Source organism: Fundulus heteroclitus, chromosome 15, assembly GCF_011125445.2.
Source record: "Fundulus heteroclitus isolate FHET01 chromosome 15, MU-UCD_Fhet_4.1, whole genome shotgun sequence".
NCBI lineage: Eukaryota > Metazoa > Chordata > Actinopteri > Cyprinodontiformes > Fundulidae > Fundulus > Fundulus heteroclitus.
In genome coordinates this window covers 15,798,304-15,813,874 of record NC_046375.1, presented here as the reverse complement: position 1 = coordinate 15,813,874, position 15,571 = coordinate 15,798,304, and the positions used below count along the sequence as shown (strand labels likewise).

Sequence of the window (15,571 nt, the reverse complement as noted above, 5' to 3'; positions counted from 1 at the left end):
AAACAGTCCAAATTAAACTGGCATATAGGGAAAGGTGACCACCCACCTTGCTAGCTTGTCAATTAACTGGGATTGACCACCATTTTGGAGAGCTCAGTCCAATTTTAGTTGCCACAAAGAGGCCAGATTGCTGCCAGAGGTTTACAATCAAGAAATAAAGGGTAACTCCCTCCCCAAATCAACTTTTTTTGCTAATAAACTCTTAACATAGCTCATCAACCCTCCCTCAACCTCCGGAGATGCAGGGGGGGATATCCTCCACCTCAAAAGACTGAACCGTGGCGTAACTACCAGCACAACTCTGCTCACTCTCCCTGATTCAATATGGCAAATCAAGCTTGGCAGGTATCCATCCAATTGCATCTAGTAACAGCATTTAAAAAAGAAATATAGAGCACCTCATTGTAGAAACAGTCAGATGATCATTGTAACGTGATGGTCTGGAGCTGCGTTGCAGCTTCAGGACCTGAACAGCTTTCTGTAATTAATGCAACCATCAATCCTACTCTCCAGCAGGAAATCCTAGAGGCAAGTGTCCAGCCACTGGCTTAACCCCTAAGAAAAGGTGCACTTGGGTTATGCAGCCAGGCAATGGACTGAAGCACACCAGGAAATCCATCTCTGAATGTCTCAAAAAACACAAGAGGAATGTTTTTGGAGTTGCCAAGCCAAAGTCCTGGCTTTGATATATTAGATGGTCATTGGTATGACCTTCAATAGGCCACTCAACCTTTAACATGGCTGAGTTAAAACAATTATGTAAAGAAGTGTGGGCCATAATTCAGTCACAGTGTTATAAAAGGCTTTTTATGGTTTATCACAAATGCTCGAAGCTGTTGCTGCCAAGGGAGACCCAAATAATGACTGGGTTAGGGTTCTAATTACCTTCTTGTGTAGAGAGACGTTGGTTTGAATAGCTTTTTCAGTAATAAATAAAATCATTTTGAAAACTGTATTTTGTATTTACTTTGGTTATCTTAGTCTGACATTAAATTAGTTTGATGATCTAAAATGAGTCTAACACAAAAGTAAAAGTAGTAAGTCTGTAAGCAAGCTAATGCTTTTTCTTAATGTTGTAATGTTGCATTTTGTTTTTGTTTGATTCAACATTCAACGACCCACCATCATTTCTCTTATTTACTGATGCAAACTGAAAAGTGGAGGTTTCTAAAGGGTCAAGACTAATGGGAGTTCTTTTTATTAATCACCCTGACACACTTTAATGAGTTGTGGCCGTAAACACGGAAACATGCTGTGTATCTGCATGATTTTCCAACACTTTCTTATCCCTTCAGTAAGCAGATCGGGCCTCACACTGGCTGTGAAATGACCACATGCTTATTTTCAAACTGCACTCATTGTTTTTTTTCTTCTGTGCGCTATTCGACAGAATGCTGCCGCAGAAGGTGTGCGCGCGCGCCTGCTCTTAGCTTTGGGAACGTTGTGAAATGGTGAATACATGTGAATAGTTTAGAAAGGAAACAGGATTACAAAATGGTGAAAGGATGACATTTGGCAGTGAAAAGGTTGTGAAATTGCCCATAATGACATTTACAGTAACCTTTTGCTGTGCCTTTTAAAAGAGGGATTAAACCACAGAGACGGAAAGATGGGGCTATGTTAGGCCTTTCATTAATCAAAATGTGATTGCACTGGGCCATAGCCTCTGGGCAATTTCTCTTCTCATGTGTTGAGGAGTTAGCAGAAGGATGAAAACCCCACATATGCAGCTGTAACGTTTGCACGATGCATTGCAGATTGTAATATTTGTTCTTTTACTACTAATGTCAGGGTCAGTTCCTTTGGCAAAGCTGCAACGGAGTTAAACGAGAAAAAACAGAGCAAAACAAATCCCGGCCACAGTTTCCTGATAGGAATAGTTTTATGGAAAAATGTTTTTCATGAATGTTAATCAGCAACAAATTGCTCATTATTATGCACAGATACGCTTTGAACAGCCATGGTTTTGTAATTACAGAAAAAAAATAATTTGTATTACACCATTTTGAATAATCTGTACACAGTTTTATGAGACGTTCACATACTGTGAATAAATGAAAAGCTTATGCTTTCTAAAGAGGAGGAAATGCTAACTAGCAAAATAAATATTTTTTTTTACTCCTATCTCAAAAGATTTGACCTTGAATGTCATAAAATATCTAAATTCAGTAGGTGTTTTCATCTAAATGCAATCCTAAAGCTACCTTTTGTAGCATTAGAAGTAAATGTAACTGAACGTTTGCAGACGCAGTAGTCAGAATGAGTAAAAGGTAAATGGTTATTGACTGTATACCGTTGACATTTAGCAGTCAGTGCTTTTTCACAGAGGTGGGGGTGAAGGCTAAGGACAGAGCGATGCAGCTGCGGCAGAGAAAATATCCCGAGGCTGTTCAGTCCCTTAACTCTCTGGAGCAGTCTAAGATTGGAACACCTGCCCTCAGAATAGAACATTTATCGACTGCAGGAAGTGTTTTATCACCCAAATGTGTATTCTACAATTTATGAAAACATGTTGCCTTGCAAAAGATCTTCACACTTAGCAAAGCTGTTTAAACAGCGGTTGACTTGAAGAAAAAAATAGTAATAATCAGTGGTTAATACGGATAATTAAAGGTTTTGCTATGCATGAATGTTGCCTTTTTTTACCACGTTCAAAAAAGAATGCAGTTCTCATCTGATAAAAATTGTCTATTTATTTCTGTGTGATATAAAAGTACTGTTATACCTTTATAATATTTATACTGAAAGTGAATCACATATAGATGTGCTGTATTTACTACTTAGGTCCAGGTAATCCAAAGTGTGGCCCATTTGCAACCCTTTTTTTATGTAACCAGGATATAACAATGAGACAAATTTGACCCACCAGCAAAGGTAGTTGATGCTTATGTACATGCATCATACATCATGTGCATGCAATATTTTGATTGGGGGGGGGGGGGGGTGTCTTTCAGTATAAATGAACATAAGTTAGAATCTTTTTTTAAATGAAAAAGTATTAGGTACAACAAGGTGCTTCTCTTTTACCAACTCCCTTTTCTTGCTTTAGTTTAAATATAACAATAAACGGAACAAAACAAACATTTGCTGACTTTCATTTAAACCCAGATTTGGCCTTTTCAGAGTAGGAAAAACTCATAAAATGTTCTTGTGGCTGAGAAGAGTATTTTTTTTCCCTATGACCAAGGAAACCAAACACAATCCACCCCCAAAAATTGGATATTGCTTTTCCTTCCTTTTGACAAGGCATACATGCACTACACTGGTTTACAGATACATTTCTACAAACTCAGACTTATTTGTTGGCTTCTACTAAAATAGTAATTTCAGTTCATCATGGGCAGGTGACAGTCAAAATGTTCACAGTAAAATTAGCTTTGCATTTTTTATTTTTTCATTAGAGACAAAGCATTGTGTGACCCGCAAGTATTTTGGTCTCCATATCAAAAGGAGGCGATTGATTTAAGTGATCCTGTTATTCAATTAGGTGACCTCTAAGGGAAATTAGTTTTACTTTTGACATTAGATTAAAACAGGCCATCCACTTCACAATTATGTGTTACTTTATGTTTATTTATTGCATAAAATCCCAATAAAACACAAGGCTCTTGTTGTAAAGCGTGTTATTAAAAGGTTAAACTCATGACAACATAATGTATATGCATTAGTAATAAAAACAAAATTAATAGAACACTACAAGGAGCTGGTAAGCATATTAAACAGTTTTAGATTAACAACGAAATACACTTTAAAGACTTGTTTTTGACTAAATCAGGGTGTGGGTTTAAATACTTGTTTTATAATGCAACTAAATAAATGCTTAAAAATATGTAGTTATATTTACTTTCTAAGCATTGTCCCAGTGAGTTAGCTCTCCGACATCTCCACAAATTTGACTCATTTGAACATTGAGTTGTGACCATCCTTTGAATTTGCCTAGAGCAAAGCGCCGTTAACGGATCGCAGCATTTATTTGCATACAGTTGGTCTACCTGTTGTTAATGAAAGACGGGTAAGGCACAGTTTGAATACTGGTCTTTTTCAGTGGAACAACCTGTTTTCTTCAAGAGCTGGAGGCATGTTTTAATCAGTGGATTTCAGTCTGACTGTATGTCGCAACACAAGCCTTGTACAAAATACAGCTGGAATTTCTTCTTTTACCTGGAGGTATGTCAGGGTGAAAATAACAAATACTAAGATTTCACGAAGAGCACAACAGACCCACACTTCCCTACAAGTTCAGCTTTTCACTGCTTTCTTGCTGGTGTTGAAGTCATTGTTGGCAATCTAAATCTTAGGTTTTGATACAATGTTATAAAATGTCATAAAGGCAGGGCTCCACACCCACAAGTTATTTGTGCAAGTAACTTATTACAACACACGATAAGACCAACAAAGCCTAAGAAACGTTTGCTTCTGATGACTCAATGTTGTTTGTGCAGGTGCCGCTGCTCATTAAAAAAAGAACCGCACCGCTCCTGAATCTTACTAATCCTCCAGAAGTCTGAAGTCAAAAGGGAGTTTTGATCTGCTGTACTTCAAGCTGTTTCCATTTACAAACAAAATTGTGGATTTCCAGACTTTTAATTGTTTCTCTAACTGACATTTCTTGCATTATAGGTTTAGCGAATAGCATATGCTGTTTTTCTGACAGCTTTCCCCAGCTCTCCTCAGGTATATAAATGTAATTTTAAAATGCTACACAAAGTTTCAAAGAATCCCATGGCTGATTTAGAACGATTAGGTGTTTTTAAAAGTCTGAAACAATTCACTGTCTATTGCTTGATAAAATCAACAATAAAGTTGTCACATACATAACAGCATTTCATTGTCCTTTCTATTTGTTTTGCTATGTTATTGTTAATCTTTGATTAATTAAGATCAGCTTTTACATACATGCCCCTAATGAAATTACATGAAGCAAATGATCAAAGTTGTTTTGAGTACATACATTTATATTTTTTCTTCCATTGGTGTTTCCTGCAGAATTGTTGTGTCACCAACTACTTTTGTCAAAAATGATCACCAGGCAGAGAGATTTATAAGGAATTCGGTCCTACCAGTTAGCCCCACTATGCATGCACCTGACGCACAGCCTAAAACCATCGCTATCATCCAACTCAACACCGAAGGGAAGAAATGAGAAAATAAAATCCATTGTTCGCCAGGGAGAAAAGGGAAGCTGTTTGGGTAAGGCCAAATGGTTCATGGACTGCATGCAGTGCCACTGTTCTGGCAAATCATGTAACTAGTTAAGCTGCAAAACATAATGTATTAATTTTACAAGCGGCAAATGTGCACTTAAACCATATCGTGTGGACAATTTGAAATAGGACATTTGAACATATTGAACGTATTGAAATCTGTTATTGACTTGTTATTAGGTTTTTTGTAATGTTTATAAAGCTGATCAGTGAAATTCTTGTACATCTTGTGATGTCAACCCAAAATCACAAAAGACCGTGACTAAAACTGAGAGACACTCACATTGACATGCAGGTTGTCAATCACACAAACACCGAGACTGCAAAGCATTGCAAGTATTTAATGAAAGTCTTTTCGGCAATGCTTCTAAAACCAATGTCTTTGTATAACTGTTTTTCAGTCTTTCATTTAACTCAGCTGATTATAACTTGCAGGTAGATTAGATTAGAGAGCATGTCTGCTACTTTACTAAACTGACTCAGATATTATTTGTTATACCAAGACTGCTTTGTATCCTTTGGTAAACATGGATCTGGCCAAACAAAAATCACATGTGGAGTTCTTCAAGGCTCCATTCATGGGCCACTTATATAATTTATTACTCATTATAATTGCAAGTGCTCCTCCTAGTTTAGATTATGGAGTACTCCAACACTTCTTACCATATAGACACATATATGCTGATAAAACAGGACATGATTTTTCATTAACAGATACCATACCCTTACAGTCGCTGAGTCAGAATGTCAATAACATCCATGAACAAATCTGTCTGAATACCTTTCCTTTAAATGGTTTTTGTTCCGAAAAAGAAGGAATGAAGATCAGCCTACACGGCATGTGTTGGTGCAATATAAATAAACTTCAGACTTCAGTTTAACTGCATATAAATACATTTAAAATCCCCCCCCCCAAAAAAAATAAATAAATAAATAAAATAAAAACACAGAGTATGTAAGAAATCTTGATATTATTATGGACTTAAATTCTAGCATCCAATTAAGGTTATTAATAAATCAGTTTAATGCCATCTTAAAAATGTCAGAATAAAAGCTTGTCTGTTAAAAAAATTACGAATAAAAACTTGTGCAACCTGGGATTAAATTGCAGTTAGGTAAAGGTAATGGTGTCTTTACTTGTCTTCACAAAAAAAAAAAAAAACTTTTATCAGGCAGCTGAAGCTCAATAAAAAAAAATACTGCTTGGGTAATCCTGACAAACGGCATAAATATGGAAACCATGTTTGCAAAAGATTAGACTTTAAAATCTCGTCCATGGTCTAAAAGGCACTGAATGTTCTAATCTAAATATATTTCAGAGCTACTGGTCAGATATGAACCATGCAGACCATTCACCAGACCCGGCCCAAGGCATAAGTGAACTAACCCGCTGTCTGGGGCCCTCAGGGATCGTTTCTGAAATGCTAAAACTTGAACACAGACCATACACCTACATCCTAATATTTTATTATTGAGGATGAGAATATGATTACATTGACTTTGATTGTTTCAGCATAGTAAATTCAAAGCTTTTTGATTGTTTAAACTTCAAATTTAACATTTAAAGGGATTAGCCAATTCCCTTTCTAAAGGTATAGAGGGAAAAAAACTTAATTGCTTGATGGTGGTGTTTACATTGTCACGGTCTGTTGCTGCAAGCTTTATGTTTTCTTTGTGATTGAGCTCGGTTTGTTCACAAATACGTCTCAGCAAACAGCCTCTGAATGTTTTTAAGCTCAGCCGATTACGTTTGCACCCATCTCCCAGATTCCACTAAATGTGTATAAAACGCTGTTAGTGATGATGACGTTCTTAACAGTAAGAAGGTCCCCTAATCAAATCCTTCCTGAGCCCCCATAGAGTCTTGGGCCGACCTGAGGGAAGATCAGAACTAAACCTGGAGAGGAAGCCTTTAGTTTCTCTGCTCCTCAGCTGTGAACCCAGAAAACCTGAGAGGAGCAGAAACTGTTGCCTCTTTTATATCACGCCTAAAAAGATTGCCATTTGCTACAAGTCAAAGATGATTTTTCTCCCCTTGATTTTAAGCTTATATTTCTGTTTATGTAATTGCTATTCTTTTGTTGTGTTTGTATAATTAAAGTAATTATATTTATCTCTATTCCTTCATTTTCCTTCAAAGCACTTTGAACTTCCTTTAGCATAAATGGTGCCATGTAAATAAACTTTCCTTGCCTTAACATATCAGCCCTCACTTTGGGAATCACTGCTATAAAAACACCCACAATGCAGAATACACAGACCTTTCATCAGTTTATTCTCTGGCTACAATGATGCTCTGAAAGCACAGATAACAGGCCTTAATGGTGATATTCAATTTACAAATGTGTTGCAGTGAGCAATTGGATTTAAATGCCAAAGCATAGGTGGGGGTTCAAATGCAGATATACTCCATGTGATGGATGATGTGTTCACAACAGATGTTTAGAGGTATAAACTGCGTTCACCAACGTTTTAGCAGCTTGCAACCCATTTGAAACTGCCTCGTTTTTATCACCAGCTGTGCTGTTGTTGAATAATGCCCATCCTTGAGAATAAAGACTGAAAAAAGTACTCCACCGGGAGGGCCCTGTATCTAGATTAGAGGGAGATCCTCTTAAAGGTATCATGCAGGCACAATATTCTCTCTTGTTCCCTCCTCCCCAGAACATTTCCTCTGAGACCACTGATTTAGCTGGCAGAAGGCTAGATCCTCTTTGTCCAGATGCATACAGAAAACAATTCTCTGGGTGAATTAAACACTTCAGTGCCAAAGGAACAATAGCCGGTCCCTGAGGAAACAGTGGCGCGCGTGTGTGTGTGTGTGAGAGAGAGAGAGAGAAAGATTTGAATGTCATATGTCTTACATGAGTGGTTGTTAAGGCTGACAGCTACAGTAGCTTTGGACTATGAGGCGTTTGCTCATTCACACTCAGAAGCATGCAGAGCTTGGTGGATGTGCTGTTTGCCAGGGTCTGGAGTTTCCCTAGTAACAGCGGCTACTTCCCCACTGTTGCTGATAGAAACAAAGATGTAGATCTTCATGGCTACATGGTACAAGCACGCAGCATATGGCTTGCAAATGCACACAAACAGTGAGAAGTGACCAGGGCTTTCAACAAACAACCTGACACTCAGAGCTTTGTCTACTAGCCTTTCTCACTTTAACTCTCCTATACATACCCGATGTATATATGGAACTGAAAGTAAAGGATCTACACACAAACAGTGTCATAGATGGCAATGATCTCCCCTCAAACTGGCTTTGTGGCGTGCGCACACATACACATGTTCGTCTTTCTCGGAGTCCTATTAGTCACAGACCACAAACAGCAGTGTAACACTGGCTGCCCCAGTACCCCGATTTATCAAGCTCACAAGGGAAGTCTGACACACTCTCCTTTTCTCGCGCTCTTTCTCTCTCTCTCTCTCACACACACATGAACACAAATGCTAAAAAAATATATAGAAAATCACTCACCTGAGGCAACCTCAGCCTGTTCAACATGTACTGAACAGGCAGAACAGTCATCACAAGGGAATACGTCAAAAGCTAAGGACTAAAACAGCAGCAAAAGGTTGGGGTTCATGTTTGGCAACAACAATGTCAAGTTTGTAAAGAAGAAAATTTAAAATACCCTCTTTCCTGCTTGAATTTTTATAAACTACCACATTTGTTAATTATTTTCTTCAGATATGAAAATGTGTTTTTGCAGGCTGTGGCTAAGGGCCAGTGGAAACTGATGGTAATGAGAAGAAAGGAAATAGATGAAAAGTATCTGGTCATATGTCTAATGGGAAGTCCAAATAAACGGTGGCAGTTTGTGCACCAATGCCTGTCTGGGTGATCTGCTCCTTCTGCCTGGAGCATTGGTGGGTTTTGATATGAGCAAAACGGGTTTCTGCCCAGAGCAGCATAGTTAGGTCAGAGTTTTCTTTTGCTTATTGGGATATCAATTTGTTTTTAATGGACAATTGCCTGCTATGTGTTGACACCGAAGTTGGTGTTTAATTCACAGTTTATGATTTACAGCACAAATAAATGGCCATATTCTGTTTGTTTTTTTTAAGTGAGTTGTTTGCTTTTGATTTTTTCCAGTTAAAATTTCATAATTAGGCCAGGCGAACTTTGACTGAGTAATTCTATGCTAAGCATGGAGATTCTATAAAACACAATTTAATGTCCACTAAACTAATATTTGCTTGTAAAACACAAAAAAGTGTTTTACAAGCAATATTTAGATATTTACTGACAATTAAAATGTGCAATATACAGACTGATCAAACTGGGCTATAGTTCATAAACCTCTGTTAGTGATTTGTAAAACTCTTTTGTAGAGAAAAGCTAATTCCTAGATTTCTATTGAAATATTGAATTGATCAATATTTTTTGTTCCATATGTTTTTAATAAAATACCTAATGATAAGGGTTTTTGGCAGAATTGACTTACTGGGAAAGTTGACACGTATATATCGCCCCTGGGTTATATCTATTGTACAGTCAAGGTTCAACCAGTCAAATAATTTTAGATGCTGATGAAGAGCTCATTAATTAGAGTCTGGATTTCTATTAAGTGAATTAGTCCTTTAACTCAGCAACAAACCAGGTAACAACTTAAAGGTTATTACCCAGAATTGCTGGACCGCCACATTTTCATGTGTATCGGGCCAAGAAGCAAAGGAAAATTTGTAAGGGTTGTAATTGATGCACAAGTTTGTTTTTAGATGTTACCTCCCTGACACATTTGCACCTTAGGCAGAAAGCATAAAAAAACTAAAAAATAAATAACACAAAAACAAAGAACTACTTTATACAATTATGAGGTTAATAAATATAGAAGCCATCTTCTCAAAGCATACATTCAGATTCTTAGCTTTAGTAGTCTGTATTCTGGCACAGGACCCTATTTCAGCGAGGCCATTGCCTGGGCACACCTAAGATGTCAAAGCATCACATATGCATAACTTAAATCAGCTTTACTGTTGTTGCACACATGCTGCCTCACATCTGTTGATTTAAAAAACAACTGCAACTCTCTCATTTACATTGCTACAACCAAAAGTACTTGAAGGTCAGAACTTTGCTGTTCCTATAAAATCTACAGACATACTCATCTCCATCACTGTGCCCAGTTACCCTTTGCTAATGCATACAATCAATATAATGACTGATGGTTGCAACATGCTCAATAAAAGCACGCCTCATGGAAAAACACCTCCACATATGTGCTTCCCTGTCCTTTCAACTGGAATTAAGGGAAAACATGAAAGCAGCACAAGAACAAATCCAGGATTCTGATGAGTTAAATGATCCAACCTCATTTGATAAATGCCAGAAAAGCAAAGCCATTGTCCACCCCTCACATAAAGTGATTGATAAACACAAGCAGCTGTGTTGCTTAATGATAAGGATTATGACATCTTGCACACTCCAGAGATGTAAAATATGTGCTCGGAAATTATGGGAGGCTGTAAAATCCACATCACACAGATCAGAGCTCGAGTTATGAAACGCCTTTGCTGAATTAACTGTGAACAACACTCTATGAAACAGCCAGTATAAGCTGCATGATCACAGATTGATGTTTTGTGTTTGATGCAGATTACTACAAAGATGTGTGAAGTGTGCTTGGCTCGAGAGAGGTCGTGAGGTATCTGGACATGAATATTTCATAGATGTATGTGTGCTCGCCAAATGGAGAATGCAGCGTTGTTTGTGTGCAAACAAGACCTAAAAGACCAGATTTTTTTTCTTCTTATTTCAACCTTCATTTATTTGAACCAAAAAAAGAGATCAATCCACTAAACTTAAATACAAAAATAAGGGACTCAAATTTTAAAATCAATGTATGAACACAATTTACACATACATCCAGTGCTGTGAGCGAGATGACAGCATTGTGGAGAGGACAATATGGCAAAAAGAGGAGCTTGGTCAAGCCCAGACGCTTTGTTTAGGCAACTGCTGCAAACAACTGAGGCTGTCATAGGTCTATGAATCATTAAGTGACTCGGGTCTGTGTCGTTGGGTCTGTCCTGGTAGTAAAGCTAGCAGTAAAAAAATAAAAGAGAGACCTCCGAGAGACATCCCCAGATCCCATCTACACCCATCCCCTTTCTCTTCCGGTCTGCTCTGCTGCTGCAGAGGAGAAAAGAGCCAAATCCACTTTCCCCAGAAATCAAAGAGAAATCAAATCGACTCGTGTGCGCTGTGTAAAGGTGATTTCGCTTGTTCTGGGTTAATGGGGTTGATTAGAAATCGAGTGCGCGACTCAGCACGCGTCCTAACCATGCGGGGCGTTGTCTGTTTGTATGGCCGCGCTCCCTCACATCTCAGCCCTCCATCTGAATGGGAAATCCACAGTGCGCCACGGTCTGCCCTAAACAAGCGGCCAGTCCCAAAAACAACAGGTCTTTGTCCGTGTGTGCGCGTCTGGCGGGGCTTAATTGAGTGCGTATGTGTGCAGGTCCTGACAGTCTGTGCGCCAAAGCGTGCGTCCATGCGCCTCCGTGACAGTAGGCGGAGGATATCAAACGGAATTCCTGATCAGTCCTTGCCTCCGTTCACCAAAGAGAGCTCTTTAAGAATTCCACTCGCGTCCACTCTCCGCCGCTCCCGGATCATGTCCTCCAGGCTCCGAAACACTAGCGTGTGCACCCCGCTGCCGGACAGGTGCACTTTGAGGAAATACTGCTGCTCTGCAGAGTGCGCCTCGCCGCCTGCTTTAAACTCCCGTTTTCCGAAGCGGCACCAGGCAGCGAAACTTTCTGAGTTGGTCCAACAAATCTCCTCGCTCCTCAAGCCCAGGTGTCCCGAAGCGTTCTGCATCACCAGGTCCGGAGGAAGCGGCCGGAATCGGTACCGATTGTTCACTATTCTTCCGTGTCGGCCGTTGCTGATCTCTAGCAGACTGTCCCTGCGGATTTCGCCCTTGTGCAGGTGAATGATCTGGTCGTCACGCTGGTAGATGACCCAGTGGGGGGCTTGCGCGGTGGCCACCAGCTCCAGCAGGTCCCCCGGCTTGCACATAGTCAGCAAAGTTTTGGCCGAGTACACGTTCAGGTCCTCGTTTTCCCGCAGCTTGGAGAAGATGCATTCCTGGGAGCAGAATGCCGAGTATTCCACTTCGCTGACCGAGAAGGGTCCCTCCTCGGCGGGGCTGTGGTCCTTGGTGAAGCCGCAGTCGGACGGAGTGCGATCGTCCACCTCCTCCTCTTCGTCAGAGAAGAAGTAGGCGACGCCGACCCGAAGCTCGTCCTTCTCCAGCCCGGACGGATCCCCCGTGGGCAGCTCGCTGTAGTTGAGGTGGGTGATCCGATCCAGTTGGTTTCCCATCAATGACCCGGCAAGGCAGAGGCATGGACTGCGGTGTCTAGTGAAAGTGAGAGCACGGAAAGCATTAAAACACCGCCTTTCACAAAACAATGCGTTTACGCACAAAATCGATAGTAGCTATTCTAAGAAAACACAAAGAACAGCAAGGATCAGCGCGCACAAGGGCAAAAGCTGTCATATTATTGAGCCAATCAATGATCCACTGTCCCTTGCTCCCTCACACTCAGTTGCCAATCATTACATCCAAAGGAATGTAAGAAAACCAAACACGAAACTGCAGCAAATTAATGCTCCACTTCATATAAAGGCCAATCTTTACGCACAGAAATAAAGAGAAAGCAGGATAAAAGAGGATACCAGTGCGCTCCCAATGGCGAATGACTAGATATCCTTATGATCCATGAGTACAGAGGGCTGCTCAGTCCTCTGCTCCCCTTCTGGCTTTCTTTCTTTCCCCTCTTTCTTCTCTCGTTTCTCCTTCGGTGTTTGCAGCACGCACCGGGCGCTCCGGCTGCAGTGCGAAGCTCGTACTTCACTTCTTTCTGTCACCAACTCTGTTTAAGTACCACGGAGAGCTCCGCCTCCTCCGACGCGCTCCGCCCGCAGTGGAGTCCGTTCCCGGTGTCCTATTACCTCAGAGCCAATGGGAAACTCCGAGAAAGTGCCAGTCAGTCAGCAGAGCCAATCAGGTGCGCTCAGAGGCTGCTGGCGGCGACGGACGGCTGTTACTGTGGTGTGGTGTTTTTGTTGTCAGAGTGCTGTGTTATTCTCCACATGATCAGCAGAGTCCACGCACAACTTCAGGGCAGACTTTCGTTCAGACGGCGTGAGATGCAGCACTATCTCACAAGAGGCAGATTACACATGGCATGGTAAATAGAGCTCTAAAAATACTCACCCCCCAAATGTTTTTACATTTACACATTTTACACCCCAGAGCAGCAACAAACTTCATAGAGTTTTTGCTTGATTTTTTTGTTGTGATAGATCAACACAAAGTAGTTCATAATTGTAAAATAGCAGAAAAGGTGGTTTAAGAGCTATTTTTAACAAAGAATTAAAAAAATCCGAAAGCATGGAGTGCTTAACCAGCTCCCTTTACACCCCTAAATAAAATGAAATGCAATCAATTGCCCTCAAGAATAAGCTTACTAGTAATGTGTGGAGCGGTTCAATGCAGGGTCAGGTTATAACCTAATGTCAAAATTAGACAACGGACATTAAAATGTAAAACTGCAAGACTATTAATTATATATACAGCCGAGGGGCCTGAGTCATGAGCACCCTGCAAATCTGGTCATCATGGAGGAGTGGTAAATGAACTGAATTAATATAGCACTTTTCTTGTCATGCTGAACACTCAAAGTACTTTACAATAGAGCCACGTTTACCTAATCGCACTGAAAAACAAGTACACATTCATACTCCGATACGCCTGTCAGTAGGCCACTTGGGGCTGTCTTCTTTGCATGGGGGCAAGTCAACATGTGGAAGATCAAAGCTGCAACTTTTAGATTATAAAAAGAAACTCCATTTAGCCACAGTCACCCAAAGACGTAGGACTGTAGTCCGAGCACACTATCCCTACCGTAAAACATGGTGGTGGGCAGCGTCATACTGTTGGGATACTTTTCCTCTGCAGAGATAGAAACTGATCACTGACTGATGAGAAGGTGGATTGACCTAAATGCAGGGAAGTCCTGTAAGAAAACCTTCCAGAGTGCAAAAAAACTTGACACTAAGGCCGAAGTTCGACTACAAACACCAAAATGACTCTAAAATATCTCTAAACATAGAGCCAGAGCTACAATGGTACGGCTTACATCAAAGTAAACTGAATGCAGGCTAATCCAGTAAAAAGATGGGTCAAGACAAGAAAACTGTTCTTGCTCTCCCGATCGAATTTAGCTGAGTTTGAGCAATTTTCTAAAGAATGGGTAGCAGTTGGCAAAGCTGGTAAACGTATAGCCCAAAAGACGCCGGCTACTGTAGTTGCAGGGAAGGTGTCAAAGGAAAGCTAGGAACAAAATTTCCCGCTTATATGGTTACGCACTACTTTGTCTTGATCTCTCACATAAAACCCCAATAAAATTAATTTAAGTTTGTGGTTGCATGCTGAAATTTTACAAATGTCAAAAAGGATAGCTAGTTTAGCCAGGCACAGTACATACCAACACCTTGTGTAACACACAAGCAGATTCCATCCTCCACTTCCCATGAGTGGCCTGTAAATATGTTTTTTTTTTTTTTTTATGTTTGCAAAGCAGCAGATTCACTCACATCTGTCCCCATATGAGGGTTGTGTAGCTGGTGGAGGGAAGGACCTGCAGGTACGCATTTGACAGCAAGGAAGAAGTAAAACAAAGGATTCTGCAGGATGCTTTGTTCTAAAATGTGTGATATCACTCTGCACTGATGTTGTTCCTGGGAACCAAAGTAAGGCTGAAATGAAATGCGCATCACATAGCAGCTTGTGACTCACTTTTGCATGCATAATATATTGAATACTTATAGTTTTTCTTGTTTTTGCAAGATGAATGTGAGTACACTAATGCCATCTCATCTCTGAAGTGATGTCTCTGTTTTCATCGCCACTGCCCACAGCAGATAGCCATCTTAGCATTTATATTAGACCCCTCGACATGGAGATAATATTCCATCTTCACACCTCAGTCTTCAGAATCTGTTCATCTCGTTGTCCTTCTGGTGGCATCTGGAGTGGTAAGAGGAGTTGCTGCTGTCTTTTTTTTTTCATCCTCTCCCAGATGGTTGGAGATAGCAGCTTTCAGCTGCCCCTGGTCTTTGTTTCCGTCAGTGACAGGCAGAGCGAACAGGAGCTTTTTTCACCTAGTGAGATACGATTGTACTTACACACATGCCCACGCAGACCAAAAGGACAAAGTCAGATTTCCATGCAGCCGTTTGCATGCCCTCCCTTGTGTTTACAGCTGCAAGCTTGAGAACAGGAGTGCATGTATGTGAGTGATTGCCTTTTTACAACCATGAAACTGCAAGCAAGGCTGCGTGATTCATT

General features: G+C 40.4%; 1 protein-coding gene across 1 annotated transcript; it reads right to left on the bottom strand.

Annotated features, from left to right (window-relative positions):
• Positions 1 to 5,531: 5,531 nt before the first annotated feature.
• Positions 5,532 to 13,086, bottom strand: lratd1 (LRAT domain containing 1). Its single transcript, XM_012868854.3, has 2 exons — positions 12,895 to 13,086; positions 5,532 to 12,574 (listed from the first exon to the last, which is right to left on the bottom strand). The coding sequence occupies exon 2, from the start codon at positions 12,535 to 12,537 to the stop codon at positions 11,749 to 11,751; it is 789 nt and encodes a 262-aa protein (XP_012724308.1). The 5' UTR covers positions 12,538 to 12,574; positions 12,895 to 13,086; the 3' UTR covers positions 5,532 to 11,748.
• Between the last annotated feature and the right edge of the window lie 2,485 nt (positions 13,087 to 15,571).